Source organism: Hypomesus nipponensis, chromosome 14 (genome assembly GCF_054491055.1).
Source record: "Hypomesus nipponensis isolate SF chromosome 14, ASM5449105v1, whole genome shotgun sequence".
NCBI classification, from domain to species: Eukaryota; Metazoa; Chordata; class Actinopteri; order Osmeriformes; family Osmeridae; genus Hypomesus; species Hypomesus nipponensis.
Genome location: NC_140374.1, coordinates 22,360,923 through 22,381,129, shown reverse-complemented (window position 1 = coordinate 22,381,129; position 20,207 = coordinate 22,360,923). Strand labels below are relative to the sequence as shown.

The following is a 20,207-nucleotide window of genomic DNA, read 5'->3' as shown; positions in this document are numbered from 1 at the left end:
TTGTGGATTTCATCCACCAGAGGGCACTGCAAGCACTGGGTGAACATGCACTTTTTTAAAACCCTGTCAGTTCAACAATCTAGAACACTACTCCCTCTCCAACACCCTGCGTCCTCACCCAAGCCCACACCGGCTGCTTGAGTTTGTTTAGAATTCCCTTGTTTCCCTCCTCCGCTCTTCCTTGGCTCTCATGTCCCCTTCATCATCCCTCCATCATCCCTCCATCATCCCACCGTCGTGGAGGAGATGAGGGCTTAATGGTGTTGAGGGGTGGTCCTCCCAAGAGAGTTCTCAGGTTCTGGAGCGGTGCTTTGATCCTGAAACCCCAGATGGAGGGAGCTCAGGTGGATCCCTGAAGGCAAAGAGAGAGGGAGCGATGGAGGAAGACAAACAGAGAAGCTGGCTCTTGTTAAAAAAAAGTACCACCTTTTTGTTTCCCACAGGAGGGGGATGTAATTAACATAGCTTTAGTACTACCTGTGTTTTCACTGTCGTCAAGGCTACTACTGTTTGGTGTGTGTGTGTGTGTGTGTGTGTGTGTGTGTGTGTGTGAGAGCGTGGGAGGTGTTGGCAGGTGGGCTGATGTAATGCCCAGGTCTGGTCGTTGTCTTGGCTGTCTGTCTGTGTTTGGGGGGAAACCAGCTCGAGGCCCTTTCAAGCCTGCAACTGGCCCCTCTCTACAGGCCCATGATTCCATGACAGATGTCTGTGACTCTGAGAACGTCTCCCTGTATTTTAGATGAGTCTATGTGCGCACAGTGGGTCTACTGGGATCTCTAAGTGTCCTATTGTGTGTGGTGTTTCCAGGATGTGCTGAAGGCCTGTCAGGAGCAGATTGAGCGCGTGCTGGTGAGCAGCCTCCGGGAGGGCCGTCAGCAGCAGCAGCATGTTCAGAGAGGCCCCAGCAGCAAAGCCCTCGACGAGGTCGACAAGTCCAGCACCCCCACGGACGTACAAGATGTCAACCTCTGAAATTCCCACCAGGGGCCGCAAGAGAGCAACCGCAGTGCCACGAGTTACAATATATTGACAAGAAGAAGAAAAAAAAACGACAAAAACACAAAAACGACAAAAAACAACATACCCCTCAAAAAAAAGTGCATGCTAGTTTTTGTAGGTTTCCTATTTTGTAATACAAAACATGTGCCCATGTATATTATAAAATCAAAGCTATTTTAGATACAAGATAGATATTTCTAAGATATATAGTCTATTTGAGAAGCTATGAATTTGAGCAAATAAGCAGTGTTGCATCCCATTTCCACAAGTCATATCCCACTCAATTTATAATCGAGTTACCTGGAAATAATATCTTTAAAATATGACTTTTGAATGTGTAGTGGGGTGTGCAACCTTGCAGAAACGGGGTCACACTGGGGGCGAAAGTTTGGTTTTTGTTTATACCTTGTTGGTCGGTGTGAGTTGAAACACGCATCATGTGGGCTCTCTTCAGAGCAGGCGAGGAGCCTAGGGCAGCAGGGACTGGTCTGTACGCTGATGACCAGGAGTATGGATGCATTGACAGATCTTTGAAAAAGAAAGATGGAGACGACAGCCAATTATTATTACTATTAATATTAATGTTGAAATCAAAAAGCTATTTTTGTCAGGTTGCTGTGTGTATGTGTGTACGTATGTGTGCGTGCATGCACGTGTTTGTGAGAGTGACAGAGCAAACGAGAAACGGAGACAGAGACTGTGTTATACCATTACTGCTCAACGCCTGAGAGTCCAGACCAAGCCAGACTAAAGAGACCAGGGTTCAGACCAGAGATCAGACCAGGGTTCAGACCAGGGTTCAGACCAGGATTCAGACCAGGGTTCAGACCAGGGATCAGACCAGGGTTCAGACCAGGATTCAGACCAGGGTTCAGACCAGGGTTCAGACCAGGATTCAGACCAGGGTTCAGACCAGGGTTCAGACCAGGGCATCTAAGCTGCATCACTGCCGCAGGGTAAAGGACCAGTATCAGACTGCCATGTCTTACAGAGATGCTGAGAGGTGGACAGAGAGATGGTGAAATTAGAGAAAGGTGAGAGAGATTTTATGTTGTCTCCGTTAAGATTAAGACTATTTTTTGGTTATCCAAGGCCCTAATATGAGCTGTTTCGGAGGGCCATCACCTCACATTTGAGGTAATTCAAGTTTCCTGATCACTGCCAATGTCCCAATTGACTATAGCCACATGACACTGTGTTCCATGTCAGTCACATGACACTGTGTTCCATGTCAGTCACATGACACTGTGTTCCATGTCAGTCACATGACACTGTGTTCCATGTCAGTGCTTGTGAGGAGGTGAGGTTCTGGGAAGCCTCATTGACTGGAGGATACATGATAGTACTTTTAGCATAGAGGATAGTGGTGTGTGGAAACAGACTGTGGTCAATGTACTGCACACTTGGGGCACATTTGATTTAGTTAACCCAGAAAGATATTACCAGTGGTACACTGGTAAACAATCAAATACAACATTTGAGGTAAATGAATGGCACCCCCGATAGATTTGGAGGATTGGAACAATGTGTTTGGAGGTGTGGCAAGGTGAGGGTGGGATTCATAAGAGGAAGGATGGGGGGGTGCTAGGGAGGGGGATGATGAACGGATGGATGGATGGAGGAGAGGAGTATGCTGCTGTGAGGGGAGGGGGAGTGGGCAGGAACAGGCCAGTGGGCAGTTCAAAATCTTAAGCCTAAAGGCCTCGTATTTTAACTTCAAGATCCATGTTCAAGAATGTTCTTTGCAAAGAGTGATGCACTAGGACGTTAGCCAGCTCTTTAGCTGTGAGCTGGCCCTTCTAGGATGATCATTCTTTGAGGAAATATCGGAGCAGGGGGGGATATTATCAATGCATCGTTTTAGTCCTGTTTCAATGCGCCTATGATTTAAACAACAGCAAAGCACTTTGAAAACATGTTCCCATGGAGACGAGGCGAGACAGAACGTGTCTGGATTGGGGGCTCTATTGATGTTTTCAGTTTTTTTTCTTGTTAGTTTTTTTGTTTTCTTTTTCTTTGGTTTACTAAGTAGGGCTGGTTTCCCGGATGTCAGATGTACGTTCCCATGGTAACAAGCAGGTGTCCAAATAAAACAGGGACACCTGAGGACAGAGGACATTCCGAATATTGAAAAACATTCCTTAACAATATTGCTCGTGCAAAGGAAAGGCAAGTCTGACCATTTAATGTATTTCAACAAAAACTATGCCAATGCAAATTTTCTGTTGGAAAAAAAGGCTGCATTAAAATACAAAAAAGTGGTTTTATTTTTCTTTTTTTCTTTTATTTTCTTAGAATTTTCTTTTGGTGGTTATGTAATTATGAAATATTTGTTTACTTGAATCTTTTGTTCCTATTTGATCTTCTTTGATAGTGAATACATCCGAGTCACATGGGCTGTGTACTGACTACACAGAGGAGGACATAGAATATTTCTAATCTCAAAGGATTTAAAAGGCGGGGGGGTCTTTCAAAAGGGGATAAAGCTTTGGTGCATTTGTGCACATTAGGCAGAAGGACAAATGGGAGGAACGTTTTAACAGGTTACTCAAAAGAAGTGTGTCACTTTTGAGAAACTGATGTCATAAAATTAGATTTCAGACTCTAACCAAAACATGCCCTTGTTCATCATTTTCCATGTTATTCCCTGATATTCTTCCAGCAACTCTGAACGTGCATCAAATCATGATATTTTCTTAAATCTATTATGTAGTTGACTGTGTTTAGTGACCACCTGTAAGGTTTGTGTTGTGTAATGGGGCAAATCCAACCCTGTCTAGAATTAGTGTTTAGAGATACTGTATTCCAACCTGTCTAGAGTTAGTGTTTAGAGATACTGTATTCCAAAGTGAAGAGGAGAAGGAGAAGGTGTGAAGACATTGTAAAAGTGTCAATATTTTTATTGAGTTTATTATTATTGTCCTTTTTGCGCTGCTAAAAGCTATGATTTTTGTTTCATTCTTATATTACAGAAGAATAACATTACCTAGTTGTGATGTATCACTTGAGTGTGCTGCTATTTTATAAACATTTGTATTATAATATAATTATTTTACTGCTTATGAGATACGTTCAGATTCCTGAAATTAGATGGTAACAGAAGAACATGAGTATTCGACTGGAAATGTTCTTTGTACAGTTTGTTTTTGTTGGTTTGTTTTGTTTCATTTTTTTTGTTGCTTAGATAGCATGTTTCTTTTCTCTTTTTTATCTATTTTTCTCTCTTTTCTTGGTCACATAAAAAATGCGGTATGTCTATACCTCAGGTTTACTGGTTAAAAAGGTTAGAAAACAACTCTTTCATTACCTCAACTCTGCAGTTAGGGAGCCCTGAGAGGAACAGCGAAAAGGCTTGACAGTTCATGAGCACAGACCTGGGTACTAAACCATGTACACATACTGTACTATATGTGGAATTGGTGTTCCCATCAGAAAGAACCCAATGAAACAGAAGGGATGTTGTGAGATAATCAAACTCACCTCATATACTTTTAAGCATTTGACGTATTGGCACCAGGACTGTAATGAAACGTACTAGACTGTATTGGCAGGATGTCTCATTCCCCTGCATGGCTGGCGCGTGTTCAGGGCTCCCACCTGGACTTCAACACCTTGGAGGAGGGCTCCATCAGAAGCACTTCCCTGGTCAAATATAAAGAGATAACGTCCATTTTGGTGCTACATATATGACTTGTATGATCACCGTTGTAATGGGGAAACATATCCCACCATGCTTTGTAACAATCACATTGAATGTTGATGAATTGGGGTTTCTCCCAAAACATGTTGAGCTAGCTGGCTTCTACCACCATCCCATTGGTCTAGGAACCTCCAGCAGTTGTGATGTGTAGAAAAATCCAGAATGTTGACGTTGGCTGGATTGACCAATCAAGCAACTCACCACAAAAGTGCATTTCCACAGTGATGTCTCTTTTAGTTCCTTTAACTCCCTCCACTATAATTCCCATCATGTACCTCAATGTCAATTGCACAACCTTTGTTCAATAAACTTCTGCTTTAAATAGTGTGACACCACATTCATGTTATTCTCATTTCTTTTTTGAGCATCAATGTGATCCTGCAGAGTTTGCGGTGTCTGGTACCAGAGCAGTAAACAAGTGAGAAAGTGTAGACACATTCCTAATCATAGAGGAAAAACCTTGAGGAAGACAAAGAGGTGACAAAGAAGAAGAGAATGGTTGCAGCAACCAATGAGATGAAGCTTACCATAGGGATATTGTTTGTTGTTTGATACTGAAGTTTACCCTCTCCATGTCCTGGGGAGTTTCATGATCCAAAATTATTAAACTCACCACCAGAGATGTTAAGTAACAAAGTCCAAATACTCAAAATTGTTGAGAAAAAAAAAAAAGTTTAGAAAGGTTGAAAAAATATTTTTCTAAAGGGTTTTCCCCCACAAAGTTTTGAAAAGTTGAAAAAAAAAAAATGAACTAAAGGCGTCAAGAAAGATTCCAGGCGAATGCGCTGCGTGTCTTTTTGTATTAACGTATATGATGTGAGGTACAGTCACCTGCGTGATAGTAAAACAGGTCATAGCAACTTTTGACTTCAGTATATGTCAGACCCCATTCTTCTTTACTTGAGTGAAAAGGTGTAGGCCTATCTGTACTTCTACTTGAGTGAAGGATGTGTGTACTGCAATTGCTGCTCACCATGAATTAGTTTATGCCCGTACTTTGCTTTTCCACGGGTAGATGTTTAACACACTACGGCCACTGTGAACCACGACAGAAGGACGTGGCCAATCACATTGGCGATCGTCTTTTCGTCACTACTATACGACATCGAATCCAAAACGTTTTTGCCTTGTGCAAATATCCTACAGGTCCATTCGTCCAGGATTGTAGCTGAAGTTCATTTAATTTTAAATTTACAATAACTTAAAGTTAACTAATCAATAGCATAAAATGCTCACATTTGGTTTAACGATAGTACGACAGTAAGTGTTGCAACTGCTTACATTCGTATGTGACATGATCGGCTGTACCCGGTAACTGTAGGTTCAATTGTATGATTTTCGACTCGCTCTATGCAACTGTTGTTGTAAGAATGATGTTTTTACAATGCATTGACCATCATAGACAGCTCTATTAAGTATCCCTTCATTAAGAAAGTTGTGATATTATCCGTATAATAAAAGTGATCTCATTGGTGCACGCAGTTGCTATGCTCTGGGCTAGTGTCACATTTCGCAGTTCATCTAAAGGTTACGGATGAAAGCGTTTCACTTCACCTCCGTCCTATAGAAATGTAATGGGGCCTCGTGTTCTCGCTGGGACGATGAAACAGGTTCACTCCTAGACAAGAACGAAATCTACACTCGGCAATGTGTGGAGCAGATAGACCTATTGTAAATCGACAGTCTCCTTAAGAATTTGACAAATGTACCTTTATGTGGGATATGGTTTTGCTTTTTCGATTTAATCGGTTTAGTATTTTTATTTTTGATTATTTTATTTCCCCAGTGGTGAAACACAGTACAATAAAGATGGTCTATTACAAGGTAAAGTGCCATTTTCGGACAGGCTTGACAATATATGATATAACGATTTATCCGTCCCCCTTTAACAAAACGACCAAATCTGTAAACTATGTCCTTTGCCAACCCCCCCCCCCCCCCCTTCCAGGGCAGGCCATAGACTCGCCTCTGTCAGAGAGTGGGATGGCTCAGGCAGAGGCAGTAGGGCAGTACCTCAGAGACGTCACCTTCACCAACATCTTTGTCAGCAGCATGCTCCGCGCCCGCCAGGTCAGCAGCCATGCCTCAGGAGACGATGACGAAGATGTCGTAAAGAATCTCCTCGTTTTAAATGCTGTGTCTTTCGTATGTTTGTTCCAGACCGCTGAGATGATTGTGAAGCACAACAGCAGTTGCTCGGGTTTAGAGATGGTCTCAGATGCTTTACTCAAAGAAAGGGTGAGCAAGTAGTTTACACAAACAAGGAATTTACTGTGGTGGGCAGGTGCATACAGTAAACATAGATGTTTTGTATGGAATCACCTTGTTGTGTTTCAGAGTTTTGGGATAGCTGAGGGGGGTCTGGTGGAGGACCTGAGGAACATGGCCAAGGCAGCTGGGGAGACGTGTCCTGACTTCACTCCACCTGAGGGGGAGACGCAGGAACAGGTGAACCTCCTGTCTCCGTCACTCACACACCAACACCTGCTGTCGGATTGAAGCTGTATTACACATTAGAACCACTAGATGGCCCTATTTACATGCATGTGAGACGGCTCTGGGTCAAAGTGAGGCTTTCCTCTCCCTGGTGGGGGTGTGTAACCACTGCTGTCTGTGTGTAGGTCAAAGAGAGATTCAAAGCCTTCCTGGAGACTATGTTCCAGCGTATGATGGCTGACCACTGCAGTGAAGGCCCCCAGAGGCCCACCCCCCTGGGGGCCGCGGTGGTGGGGACAGAGGAGGGCCCAGAGGCCCCTCCAGGCCAGCCAGACGACGGGCTCCAGGGCACCCGGGCCCACACCCTCATTGTGGGCCACGGGGCCTACATACGGGTGGCGGTGCGCTACATGGTGGAGGAGCTTCACTGCTCCCTGCCCGCCCACTCAGACATGAAACATGTGTTATCTCTCTGCCCCAACACGGGAATCGGACGCTTCGTCCTCACGGTGACGCGAGGGGATGCCGGCGCATTGGTGACGGCCAGCCACTGCGTGTTTGTCAACAGGAGAGACCACATCAAGGACGAGGAGTAGGAAGACAGGATGAGGGAATGAAGAGAGGAGAGAAGGAATACATGGATGATAGGGAGACGGGGAATAGAGGGAGGATGTTGGTAGGATGATCTTCACGGACTCCTTGAGTATTGTTTACAAAGACAGTAAATGAAGCTTTTGTGAAACGTGTTTAGTTTGAATCTACCACTCAGGTTCACGCTGTAAAACATTGAAGATGCAAGCAAATAGAAAATAAACATTGCACTCTGAAGCATTGCTGTCTAACTATGCACATCGTAATTTATTTGTTTTCACAGTTTCAGTTACAATCTTAATCAGGCTCTATTTACTCCCCACATCATTAGAGCATTTTTCAAAAACTTTATAAAACGTCCTTGGAAATGAATTTACAAACGTTAGAATTTTCATATTAAGGCTTGTGTACTGTATATTTTTATATTTCAAGATTCTCAAGATGTTCTTGAGATCCCCTACCTTAGTACCTTCATTTAACCTCATGCCGCTTGTTGCCGTGACTGTGCATCATTGTCTCATCATAGTTTGATTACTGATCTACAGCCAGCGTGGGTGTCTCTTTGGTCTTATGACTTGTGGGTAACATCCTGTGTGGAAGGACATGACGCCACAGCAGCCTCATGGACGACTGCAAATAAGTGACTGTTTTACCTGTGACTGAACGGTGACGGCGGGCAAGGACTGAGTGACTACTGACCTGGTGGACAGGTGTCCCATCTACTGCACATCCTGTTTGTATCCACGCCAGAACATTGGCAAGCTCTTGCAATGTATTCACCATCTGCACTTATACAGGAGAACAAGGGCTTGATTGCAGCTCTATAGTTTGATAGACTGTCGTGTTATCTGTTCACCATGCATTCAGTGAGTGACCTGTCTTTGGGGCATACTGCCTCATTCCAACAATGTAGTGCTTGTAAGAGCAGACATCCTCGAGAGTGGTTTGATCAGTACGCCTGTAACTCTTACATAAGCACTGTTCAAGAATTACGACACCTTACTGGCTCCCATTTCAAAGTGATCAAAACTGTGCGTCATAACATCTGTTTTTCTAATCTGTTTCCTGCATCATCACAAAACAAATAAGCACCAGAACATCTGAGGTTCTTTAAACACGTACTAGACCATTTATAATCACAGAACAACTTGACATGCCTCGTCAGGACGTCCTTGTCTACGTTTAGCCATGAAACATTACAAGAATGATGTGCGACAAAGATCAAATTTAACATCATAAATAGGGTGTGTGAATACATTTGCAATAAATAAATATGTGATTGCTTAATTATTGCTCATTCATGCGGTGTCGAGCACCAGACAGGAAGTGATGCAGTTCAACCAGGCCAGAGTAATGAATGACATGATTGGATTCAGACTGACTGTTAAAACATCCTAACTATCCACAAAGTTACCTTTATAAAAGCATTTAAGTAGGATTTGTTTTCAGTCATTTGTTTATATCTGATCATGATCCACAACAGTTAAAACGTAGTGTTGAGAGAGACTTTGGTGTAGTACTTTATAAATGCTTTGTGTTATAATTGTCAATACAAATAATTACATTTTGTATAAGTACAGTTATCTTTTGTGCCAGTACAATTATAGTTGCAAACCCTTTATACTAGCATGAACATAGGAAACCCCACTGTTCTACCCAAAGCATAATCCCAAAATATACATGCGCAAATGATTCATACAGTAAATAATTACCTACACATTACAAAAATGAAAAGTTATATTCAGTTTTTTTAATTACTTTCACAAACTTATAAATATCTATTGGAAAACAAATATTGCAAGATCATTGGGCTCAATGCCAGAACTGTTTAAAGTGTAACCAAACCATCAGGGTCAAGGGACACCATCAGGGTCAAGGGACATTGGGACACTTCTGGTTCAACCTCACTTCAGGTATAATATGACACCGGGTTATGATAAAGAATTATTATTTCATTTGAGGAGGGAAAAATATTGGTCATCTGACTAAAACATTTTCCTTTGTCCATAAATAAGTGTGTCTTACTGTATATGTATTTGCGAGTCTTGTAAAATGACCCTGATGTGTCCAGATTCTGCCACTAAACTGACTTTTTTGGACTTTCATCCTAAAAATTGAGAGAATCGAGCACTTTGGCATGCGTTTCCCTGCGCTCTGCACAATGTCCTGTTTTTCGCAATGCAAATATTTAAGTGCCAAATCTCCAAAACTTGCATAACTGTGGTCTTTCTAAGTAACCATCTCAGTCATCTGTAAAACCATCAGCATCCTTCTTCATCTTCGTACTTAACATGTCTCAAACTATCCATGATGTTCTCAAGGGTTTCTGCAGTGTTTTCAGTGCCACTCCATTTGATATTGACTCAAACCACTGACTCAGGCAGACAGGGGCATATGTTTTTAAGCCGTCAACCAAAACTTGAGTCTTTTGAAACTCCAATGTCTGTCTCAGTTTGTACAAAGTAGTCTCTTAGCTGTTTAGTCTTTCTCTGTCCGGTCCTCTATGTTAGTCTTAATGGGACTGATGGGGCCATTGGAATGCAACACCTGCAAGGGATCATCACAGGAAGTGATTGTCTCCTTGGAAACGGCGCCAGGCTGCTCCTTGTCCGACTTTCCCTGGCGCAGGTCAGGTTTCTGCTCCCCGTTGCGTCTGGGCTGACGCTGGTTCTCTAGCGGGTCAGCAGGGTCAGAAACCTGTCCACTCCTCTTGGTTCTGTGGATCCGAGGAAGGATGTAGTGTGCTAGGAGGGCGGAGGAGCGTTTGAGGGACTTGTGGTCTTCTGTGACCACATCTCCGGTCTTCTCAGAGTCCTGGAGACTGAGCACAAGGCCACCAGGCCAGGAGGAGAACCCATCCAGCTGGTCTTCCTGGTACTGGAACAGGCATTCCTCTGTATTCACGATCAGCTAAGAGACAAAAGTAACAGAAACATCATTTGATTTATTCTTAGTTAGAGACAAAGAGCAGTATTTTAGACAAAAGTTGATCTGTATGTCAAACCGGAGATGTAATCTAAAGTGTCAGTTTCATTTAGAATAATATTGGAGATACAATTCTGATGTGGTTATCTTATTATACTTACAGAATTAAACAGCTCTCCGTCAACGTCCACGCATAGGAATTGCCTTTTTCTCAAATCAAATATTGACACAAAATCTGTTGAATCCTTTTTCATTTGGAGCATAACTGGGAAATTTCAAAATATTAGTATTAGTTCGATTTCATCAAATAATAATTTTGTGTAAAATAAAAATCCATAAATGTTAAAAAAGGTTACGCTGTTGACAATGTGTTTTTAAAACTTTCCAAATAATGTTGTATTAACTAGGAATGTCCAAATCATCTTAATAGGGAACTGAGTAGAAAATCCTCTTGCTACAAGATGAACAGACCTACCTAGAGACTCGTGTTTGATCAATCTCCTCAACTGACCGGCCAAGTTTCCATTCAAGAGCAGATCACCAGAGTCGCTGACATTTTGCCGATGAAGAGGCCTTTTTTGAGAGCCTTTGGTGGGCATACGGTGCCGCCGGGGCAGGTCCCATTTCACTGGTTTGCAATTTACGAAACTGGAAAGATGTAAAGAGACCAGCACGAGCGCAGTGAAAGGAGGTTGCATGGTAAGTGGAAATCCGCTTCACAAACGCACACGCAGTACGTCAGATTCTTGGGCAGCAGTGTTAACAATGGTACAATACTAGTGTAAAAGTTCAGCGTGGAAGACGTCCAAAAGTTAGTCTATATTTGAAGAAGGAGCTAGTTTTTTACTCGTTTCAAGGTATTCAACTGGAAATGAGTTCGTTTAAGTTCCAGTGTTCTCACGTATTGCCCAACCAACGAGGAATGACAAATCCTGAACGTGGTACATCGCTTTATTTACATTTCGTGGGAAACTGTCTGCCGCCCCCGCATCTAATAGGTTATAGGTGCAACTGTTGAAACCTTTCTGTGATTGGACATAGGGTTATGACCGTTTATGCTATTTGCATTTACCTGTGATCTCATCTAGTGACGTGTAGTTATGAATCAGGTCTCAACCCATGCAGCTATCCGATTGGACAGACCTGACGTGATGCAACAATTGACAAGGCCCACAGAAAACCTAAGGGGTGAGACTGTTTCAGGCCAGTGCTACGTAGTTCATGTATTGGACTTGAGGCTTAAATGGAATGTAGACAAGAGTTATCAGAACATGCCAGAGTGGGGAGTCGCACCCCAGGTTTGTGTTGCGACATGTCCCTGTCAAGTGGGTTTCTTCATTTCAGGGTTTGAAGAGGTTCAGTTACAATATGGTCCACTAGCCTAACTAGTCCAGGAAAATTGTCCACCAAAATAAAGATTAATAATGTAATACTTTGAAGCCAACATTAAAGCACAACAACCATTTAAAAAACATTTTTATTATTATTTTCAGGAATACAGTTGACTGAGCTGTGCACAGCACATAAGTACAAAAATAAAAGGAAAACCATTTTTATATATTAGTATTCTTTCTTCGTCATCAGTTTTTTCAGAAACAAATGATTAGATAAGTCTGTTGTTTCAAACTAATTTACAATCATTTTAATAAATTGGAACTAAGGCAGAAGGTGAGGTATATGTTTAAAAAAAGGAGAAGGGGATATTCAGAAGAAGCACACTCTCCATAGTGCAGGAATATAAAACTGAGAAACAACCAAGGCTGCTGGCACAGCGACACACACAGGACCAGCTACACACACACACACAGGACCAGCCACACACACAGGACCAGCCACACACACACACACAGGACCAGCCACACACACAGGACCAGCCACACACACAGGACCAGCCACACACACACAGGACCAGCCACACACACACACAGGACCAGCTACACACACACAGGACCAGCCACACACACAGGACCAGCCACACACACAGGACCAGCCACACACACACAGGACCAGCCACACACACACACAGGACCAGCTACACACACACAGGACCAGCCACACACACACAGGACCAGCCACACACACACAGGACCAGCCACACACACACAGGACCAGCTACACACACACAGGACCAGCCACACACACAGGACCAGCCACACACACACAGGACCAGCCACACACACACACAGGACCAGCTACACACACACAGGACCAGCCACACACACACAGGACCAGCTACACACACACAGGACCAGCCACACACACACAGGACCAGCTACACACACACAGGACCAGCCACACACACACAGGACCAGCTCCACACACACGCAGGACCAGCCACACACACGCAGGACCAGCCACACACACGCAGGACCAGCTCCACATCACTCCCCACACCCACCGCCTCACCCTACCCATGCGAAAAAGAAAAAAAAAATCTTGAATGGTTGAATAGGAACTATAAACGAAATGGTCATGATTCTTTTATAAAGTCCTTTCAGATGTGGACCAGTGCATTTACGTGTGTGTGTGTGTGTGTGTGGGGGGGGGGGGGTTCTTCAGAAGTGCTTCAATTGAGATCTTGTGGGGTAGCAATGGGTGAGATAATCACGTTCATCTTTTCTACAGTTGCCATTTCAGCCCCTGAAGCAGCAACATTCAGGTTACTTCCACTCTCAGCCTGACCAGACAGGCGATCTCCAGAATGTCCTATACATGATCTAAGGAGTATTGATCAAGGAGAAAAGATGTGGTGAAGATCAGGATATTATCCATTCCTGTTTGTATTATTATTTATAATACATATTATTCTCACCACTCTATTATTAAGAGTGGTGAGACACAGTGCACAGTGGACTAACCAGCAGAGTTAACAGTGTTGCTGGTGCCTTGCACAGTGGACTAACCAGCAGAGTTAACAGTGTTGCTGGTGCCTTGCACAGTGGACTAACCAGCAGAGTTAACAGTGTTGCTGGTGCCTTGCACAGTGGACTAACCAGCAGAGTTAACAGTGTTGCTGGTGCCTTGCACAGTGGACTAACCAGCAGAGTTAACAGTGTTGCTGGTGCCTTGCACAGTGGACTAACCAGCAGAGTTAACAGTGTTGCTGGTGCCTTGCACAGTGGACTAACCAGCAGAGTTAACAGTGTTGCTGGTGCCTTGCACAGTGGACAGTGTTACTGCATCCTGGCAACACCAAGCTGGTGTCGCTCCCAGTTTCTGATCATTGCACTTACAGGAAGTGCACTCCATCAACTGTTTCCTAGCACAACACTTAACCGTCTTGCTTTCTTGCATGAACCATTGGTTAGCCATTATCAAGAGTGATCTAATGCCTTCATTTTAATCAGGGCTGATGAGGTCATTGCCAAAAGGGTTTCTGTTGCGTGCCTGCCTACCTGCCTGCCTCTGAACTATCTGTCCTTCTGCCTTCCTGACTGTCTCTCTGCCTGACTGTCTGTCTCTCTGCCTGACTGTCTGACTGTCTGACTGCCCTGCCTCCCTGCATAACAGCCTGTCTGCCTGCTTGTTTTCCTGCATAATTGCCTGTCTGCCTCCCTGCATAACTACCTGTCTGTCTGCCTGCCGGCTTGCCTCCCTGAATAACTGCGTGTCTGTATAACTGTCTGTTTGCCTTCCTTGAAGAATGGAGCAGTGCGGTTACTAGCAGAGCCAAACAATGCCCTGCTCTTCCTGACTCAAGGTAAATTGATCTGATAGCATCTCTGCTGCCGCTAGCACGGAAAAAGAGATTGATGATGAGCACAAACATTCAGAGATGTTCTCTAGCCGCACGTGTTATCTCAGTCACCTGCTGAAGATATTCCCTTCCTGTCCTATCACACTAAGCAACAGAAAGGAGCACATGTTAGAATTAGCAGGGCTACTGTAGGGCTATTGGCTAGCTGACACAACCGGTCCTCCAGACCCCAAAATGACCGCACGGTTGTTAACTATCAGAGATCTTCCACAGTTAAATCATATTCTGCAACACACTAAAACATATTTGAGATGCACACCCATTCTATGGATTAAGGAATAACATATTAATTCAAATGTATATACAAGCCAGACAGCCAATTTGGGAGCAACCCCACTGTCTATCCTACCAGAGGCTGAGACAGACCAGCGGCCCATTTGTCCTTGGACTAACATGGTTGATATGTGAGGAAGGGAGGGTACCTCTGGAGTATCAAGGTCTGATGCCGACAAAACTCTTTCACTGTTTCCCCAACTGACCGAGGGGCTGGTGAGGGGTCCTCAGGTGTTTGTACTGGGGAACGCAGGGGGCCTGTGCAACACCATCTGCCTCATCACCAGGTTAAACAAACACTGCTGGACATCTTGTGCAGCTCCATATGTGTCCTTTCTCTCTCTGTCCTGTTTGGATTATCCTCCTCCTCTTCTTTCCTAGCTATGGCCTCTAAAGAGAAAAGCAAAGAAAGTTACGGATTGAAGTTGGCTGCATACAAGCCGATGGATATGATTGAACCTGATTGGGTTTCTCCTCCAGACAAGACCAACAAACTAAGTCACAGACCGCACCAGCAATGCCAATGAGATGAATAGGTGTCAACGCACAATTCTTGTATATCTAAATATCAGATATCAGACTATATCTAAATATCAGATATCAGACTCTGCTGTCGAAAATCCTAAAAATTAGTAAACAATTATTATCCTCAAAAAATCTATAACAATATTTACAATAGTTCTTGTGTCTGACCCTCATATCCAGTTTGACTTGAAAAACAGCACTATTCAATGTAGCCACCAGAACAGAATAAGAGAAGCTACTGTAGATATCCATAAATATACAGCTTATAATCAAACACCTGCACACCTATCTTCCCTTCAGTTTTGGTTTTAATCTTTCATCATGAACAAAAAACGACTGCTCTGATAACTACTCTGTGTCACCGATAAAGCATAATTTTTACTTCGTTTCAGTAGTCTGCAAACAGACACAAACACACACATTTCACGGTGGTCTGACTCTTTCTAAAATATAAAACGTATAAAGCCAGAAACCCCTCGGTCGTGACTCGTGGTGGGACTCCAGTCCTTCTGTACAGTAGGATCCTGAGGGGACATCCAGGGCTTTGTCTCAATTACTTAATTGATCTAATTATGGAAAGAAAATAAACTGAGGATACTTGTGGCTCTCTGGGAATTCAGCAGCATTCCCCTGGGAGGGAGGGTCTGAGGGTCTGAGGGTCGTGTCGCGTCATCCCTATTCCTGAGCCAGGGCCGCGTTTCTCGCATTCAAGGCATGTCAGACTCCCCCTTCCTTCCTCTCTCCTACTCACTTCAACACTTCAACACAAAGCAGGGAAACCTGACATGTAGTGAGTGCTCTAGTTAAGCTGCTCTTCCAGATCAAGTCAACAGCAAAGTGGGGAGGGGGAAGATGTTTGGGACATAACAGTAAGAAAAGTAAAGTAAACGCAGGCATTCTGCTCTGTAGAAACGTCATGCACACTTCTTTTTATCATCCGGGGTTGTGATGCTTTGAGTTAATAAAAGCTACCGGTTTCACTTCCTTAACCCAGGCATCTTCCTGACAGGGCCTAGGCTCCTCCCCTTATGACACTGATACCAAAACACAGGGGAGACAGTGCCTCCTCAAACCTTCATATAATAAAACAACTGAAAACAATAAAAGCAGCAAAGGATATTTCCCATATATTTAAAAGTAAGCTATCGAAATATACATATAAAGACTGAGTTAATTCTATCATCATTTATAGTTGTATTTCTTTCTTTTGCAGTCCGTTTTGTATTTTGCGTATACAGTATAATAATATTACCTGGGAAATTAATCCACATGTGCAAATATTGTGAGTTATTGCCAGGTTGTGTAGTTTTGCTCATATTCGGGGTAGGAAGTGTGTGACCGTCATGGCAGTGGTGGCTTTACTGCCCCTCTTCAGGCGGCCATGTTTACTGAGGGCGATGTAGAAGCCTCTGTACATGGTGGACTCATAGGCGTTGTAGTTGTTTGGCAGCAAGGTCTCCTTGAACTTGCACTCATCATGGAAGACTGTCTAGGAAGGACAAAGGACAGAAAGAGAGAGAGAGAGAGAGAGAGAGAGAGAGAGAGGAAGGAGAGGAAGGAGAGGAAGGAGAGGAAGGAGAGGAAGGAGAGGAAGGAGAGGAAGTCACGATTCCATCGATAAAGTAACCTTTGACACAGAGGAGTTGCACACAGGAGACATGCTAATAATGTATGTGAAAAAAAAAAACTGAAATAAATTTGACTGAAAACTAAGAGGTATGTTAGTAACCTTCAGATGGCCTTCATGTTTAAATCAATCATGCCATGGGAGCATTATTCCACTTGATTTCAAATAAATGTTTCACAAATTACATTTTCCCCAATACTCAATTGTGCTTAAATAATAGTGATAATTTCCACTGATATACAGCAAGAAGGGACATAACATAATCTATAGTCTGAATGATGCACTAGTGCAGCCTTCTCCCTCCATAACTCAAGAACAGTGATCGATCCGTTTAAATCATGCCACACCATTGGGTCTAGCCGGTTAATTCCCCTCAATTCTACATAAAACCATGAATCATTTAAAAGCAAATGCCATACTATAGCGTGTACTATATACTATATAACACGTGCAGCATAGGGGACATACCTATTATCCTCTCACACAACATCAATTGTCAATCACCCGCTTTTATGACTAAATCATAATTTTACAGGTGAAGAACACAACAGCTGAGAGTATGCAGTAACAGTGCAGTAACAGTGCAGTAACAGTGCAGCAACAGTGCAGCAACAGTGCAGCAACAGTGCAGCAACAGTGCAGCAACAGTGCAGCAACAGTGCAGTAACAGTGCAGTAACAGTGCAGTAACAGTGCAGTAACAGTGCAGTAACAGTGCAGGTGCAACATGGGTCAGGACATTCAGCTAACTGGGGAGATGGAAAACTGCTGATAGCGTCAGAAAACCAGACCTAATTCAATCACTTATCAGACCATAAGCCCAGAAAAATTTACAAAACCTATTTGTACGTCATTACCCTTGGTCGGACAGCTTCCAGTTGCCCACATCTTTCATTCAAGGACAAAACAATGTGTAAAAAAAAGTGACGCGTCTTTAAGATGCGGCCAAATGTACAATACACGCGCCTGATGACAGGTTCTGGTAAATCGAGGGGCTTTCCCACACGCTCGGCTGTATTACAGCGCGTGACAGAATTCTGCGTCTGTTATCCTCATCATTATGGGCAGTATTCCGACAGCAGGACTAGTGCTTCAATATTGGCCGGGTTTCCCAGATTCCTTAAGAAGCTCTGGGGAACCCGGCCATTGTCTCTGCAACGCTAAAAGGCAGACGCTGTACAGAATGCAAACCTTTTTAACACACCAACACTGTCAGTATTTTAAAAATACAATTTTTCCCATGCTCGAATGAGATGCACCGCACATCCCAAATACGAAAGGCAAATCAAATCAGACCGGTGCATCTAGTTATTCTTGGAGCCATTAAAATACATAGCAGGACAATAAATGGAATATTGTGCATACCTACCGTTCCGTATAACCTTCCCCGGCTATTCATTGCGACAAACAGCTCACTCTTCACCCCGTAGAGGCTGACCACTCCTCGCTCTACCGTTGAGATCTCTATTAAACCTACAGGAGAGAACAAAGCAGATGTCAGGATTTTAGGATATACATCAGATCATGACAAAACAGTCTACTGCATCAAGCAATACATCAAACATGGTTATTGTAAGTGAAACATGCGTTCTGCCACTGTGCGGGTGGAACCGTGCAGGTTGCTGCGCAGGAAGCCGGGTCTTTGTTCTGTCTTAATCCCATCATATTTCATTTCCCATCTGATAACATTATATGCAGTCTCCACATTAAAACGAATAACTGCAGATTTCAGACGTGCACATCCAGCATTTGTTTATTGGCCCCAACAGTACTCCATGTAAAAATAAGTTGTCTAAATACGTCCATGCATTCATGTCATGGTTTATCTTAAGGAGAATATAGCCCTGATAGTGTTTTTAATAGATTCGTCTCTGCAGCCAGGAGACATTCAATGCCACCCTCCTGACCTATAACATACCATACAAATTGATAGGGGTATAGCCTTTGTATAGATCGATAATTATTGACAACCCCTTTTTATCTTGTCTATTAGGTTACATCTGTGGAAGGTAACTCACTGTACTGGTTTTCATTATGTACACCGTTTATCCCGCCGCCGGGGAGGACCTGAAGGTGAAACCCGATGCCTACGTTGCAGTACAGTCTTCGCACTCTTTTGATACCCAGCAAATAGTCACTCTCCCTGTTCAGGTCCGATTTCTCCCCCGAGATACCGAGTATAGAGCGGGAGAACAGGGTCTCCCATCGTTTTTCCAATAAAGTTGCATTCGTCCTGCTTGGAATAGGATATGATGACACAATCCCAACCAGGAACCCCAAGAGAACAATTGCAGTCAACGTCCAGTGCGTGCTGGCCTCGTGGGACATAGTGATGAGGAGCCTTTGCGCAATGGCCATCCGGTTTACCTTCGGGGCACGTGTTCAAAATTAATGGCCCTAAAAATACCGCTCTCCTTGTTTTTCTTCCTTCGGCATGCTGGCAGAGGATTATTTTTGGAACGCGGATCTGGGCTTTGGGCATTAGACGACTGCCCCGGTGCAGAAGAGAAGAAACGGGAGAGCGCACGGCAGAGCTTGAGGTGGTGGTGGTGGTGATTACCATGTTTCGCAGCTCTGCGCCTCTCTCTCTCGGTAGGCAACGCAGGCCGTGAAGAATGCCCCTCACCAAAACCCTATTTCACCTTGCCAGGCTCTCTAGATGACATCATGCTGACTTCATCGCTTGCCCCGTCGAATGACACAAGGGCGGAGGATGTTGAGGGAGAGAGGGAGAAGTTGCAAGCATGCAAGAAAAAGAGGCGCGGAACTGCAGTGCCAAGTCTGTGGAGAGTTCAACGGAATACTGTCACAGCGCTTGTAAAACCGAGGAGGGCAGGAAACCTCATTGGGTGGCGTTGAGCGACAGGGTACATGATGGCCACTTTGGCGGCTCCCAAATTGGGTGCTTGATCATATGCCTGCCAGGCTGCAGCGGCCTTATTTAGAACGAAGGTGTAAAAACAGGCCACTTGTCACCGGAGAGCAATGGGTGTCCTCGGGTTCTACATCTTGTAGGCTATGGTGTCGCATGTCCCCCGTCCCCCCCCCCCCTTCAGTTAAACGTTTATCTAAACCAGTGGGTTCTTCTGGGCGCAGTCGTTGTCCGCTTTCATGTGCGCTATAAGGAAAGCTGGTGGGAAGATTGGAAAACTTCAAACGTCCCTCATTGCTGACGTACTTCATGAAAGCCCACAGTCACACCGTCGTTTCCATGTCCGCTAATAGATAATAAGCAGCATGTCAAACGTCTGTGGCCGTGGGTCATACACTTACTGGTTCTTGAGTGGCAGTATGTCGAGATGTCCAATTGATGGCGCTATTTCCAAGGGTTTAAATCATCAGCAAAAAAAGAAAATACACAATGGGAGTTCCTAC

The 20,207-nt window shown here is 43.9% G+C and overlaps 4 protein-coding genes across 11 annotated transcripts in view; 2 read left to right on the top strand and 2 right to left on the bottom strand.

The window, feature by feature from the left end:
- Positions 1-2,583, top strand: part of ccnd2a (cyclin D2, a) — a 122,077-nt gene extending 119,494 nt beyond the window's left edge. For 6 of the 7 annotated variants that reach the window (XM_084671380.1, XM_084671384.1, XM_084671382.1 and 3 more), the window contains one exon: positions 808-2,582. In XM_084671380.1, coding sequence (XP_084527506.1) covers positions 808-972 — 165 coding nt within the window. In that variant the 3' untranslated portion in view covers positions 973-2,582. Of the gene's footprint in view, positions 1-807 lie in introns of all 7 variants that reach the window. The other variant, XM_084671379.1, reaches the window with a different exon arrangement.
- A 3,231-nt stretch (positions 2,584-5,814) lies between these two features.
- Positions 5,815-7,966, top strand: tigara (TP53 induced glycolysis regulatory phosphatase a). Its single transcript, XM_084673036.1, has 6 exons — positions 5,815-5,959; positions 6,486-6,523; positions 6,648-6,769; positions 6,860-6,937; positions 7,037-7,147; positions 7,321-7,966. The coding sequence occupies exons 1-6, from the start codon at positions 5,928-5,930 to the stop codon at positions 7,729-7,731; spliced, it is 792 nt and encodes a 263-aa protein (XP_084529162.1). The 5' UTR covers positions 5,815-5,927; the 3' UTR covers positions 7,732-7,966.
- Positions 7,967-9,233: 1,267 nt separating this feature from the next.
- On the bottom strand, positions 9,234-11,556 carry LOC146259221 (fibroblast growth factor 23-like). Its single transcript, XM_084673037.1, has 3 exons — positions 11,127-11,556; positions 10,813-10,916; positions 9,234-10,636 (listed from the first exon to the last, which is right to left on the bottom strand). Exons 1-3 carry the CDS (start codon positions 11,347-11,349, stop codon positions 10,205-10,207), a joined length of 759 nt encoding a protein of 252 aa, XP_084529163.1. The 5' UTR covers positions 11,350-11,556; the 3' UTR covers positions 9,234-10,204.
- A 546-nt stretch (positions 11,557-12,102) lies between these two features.
- fgf6a (fibroblast growth factor 6a) lies at positions 12,103-20,165 on the bottom strand. 2 transcript variants are annotated; one of them, XR_014729649.1, is made up of 4 exons: positions 18,851-20,165; positions 18,202-18,305; positions 16,459-16,695; positions 12,104-15,071 (listed from the first exon to the last, which is right to left on the bottom strand). XR_014729649.1 is itself a non-coding variant. In XM_084671275.1 (3 exons), exons 1-3 carry the CDS (start codon positions 19,188-19,190, stop codon positions 16,519-16,521), a joined length of 621 nt encoding a protein of 206 aa, XP_084527401.1. In that variant the 5' UTR covers positions 19,191-20,165; the 3' UTR covers positions 12,103-16,518. The 2 variants fall into 2 exon arrangements, 1 of the variants encoding a protein (XP_084527401.1); XM_084671275.1 differs by having other exon boundaries at positions 12,103-16,695.
- Positions 20,166-20,207: the final 42 nt, after the last annotated feature.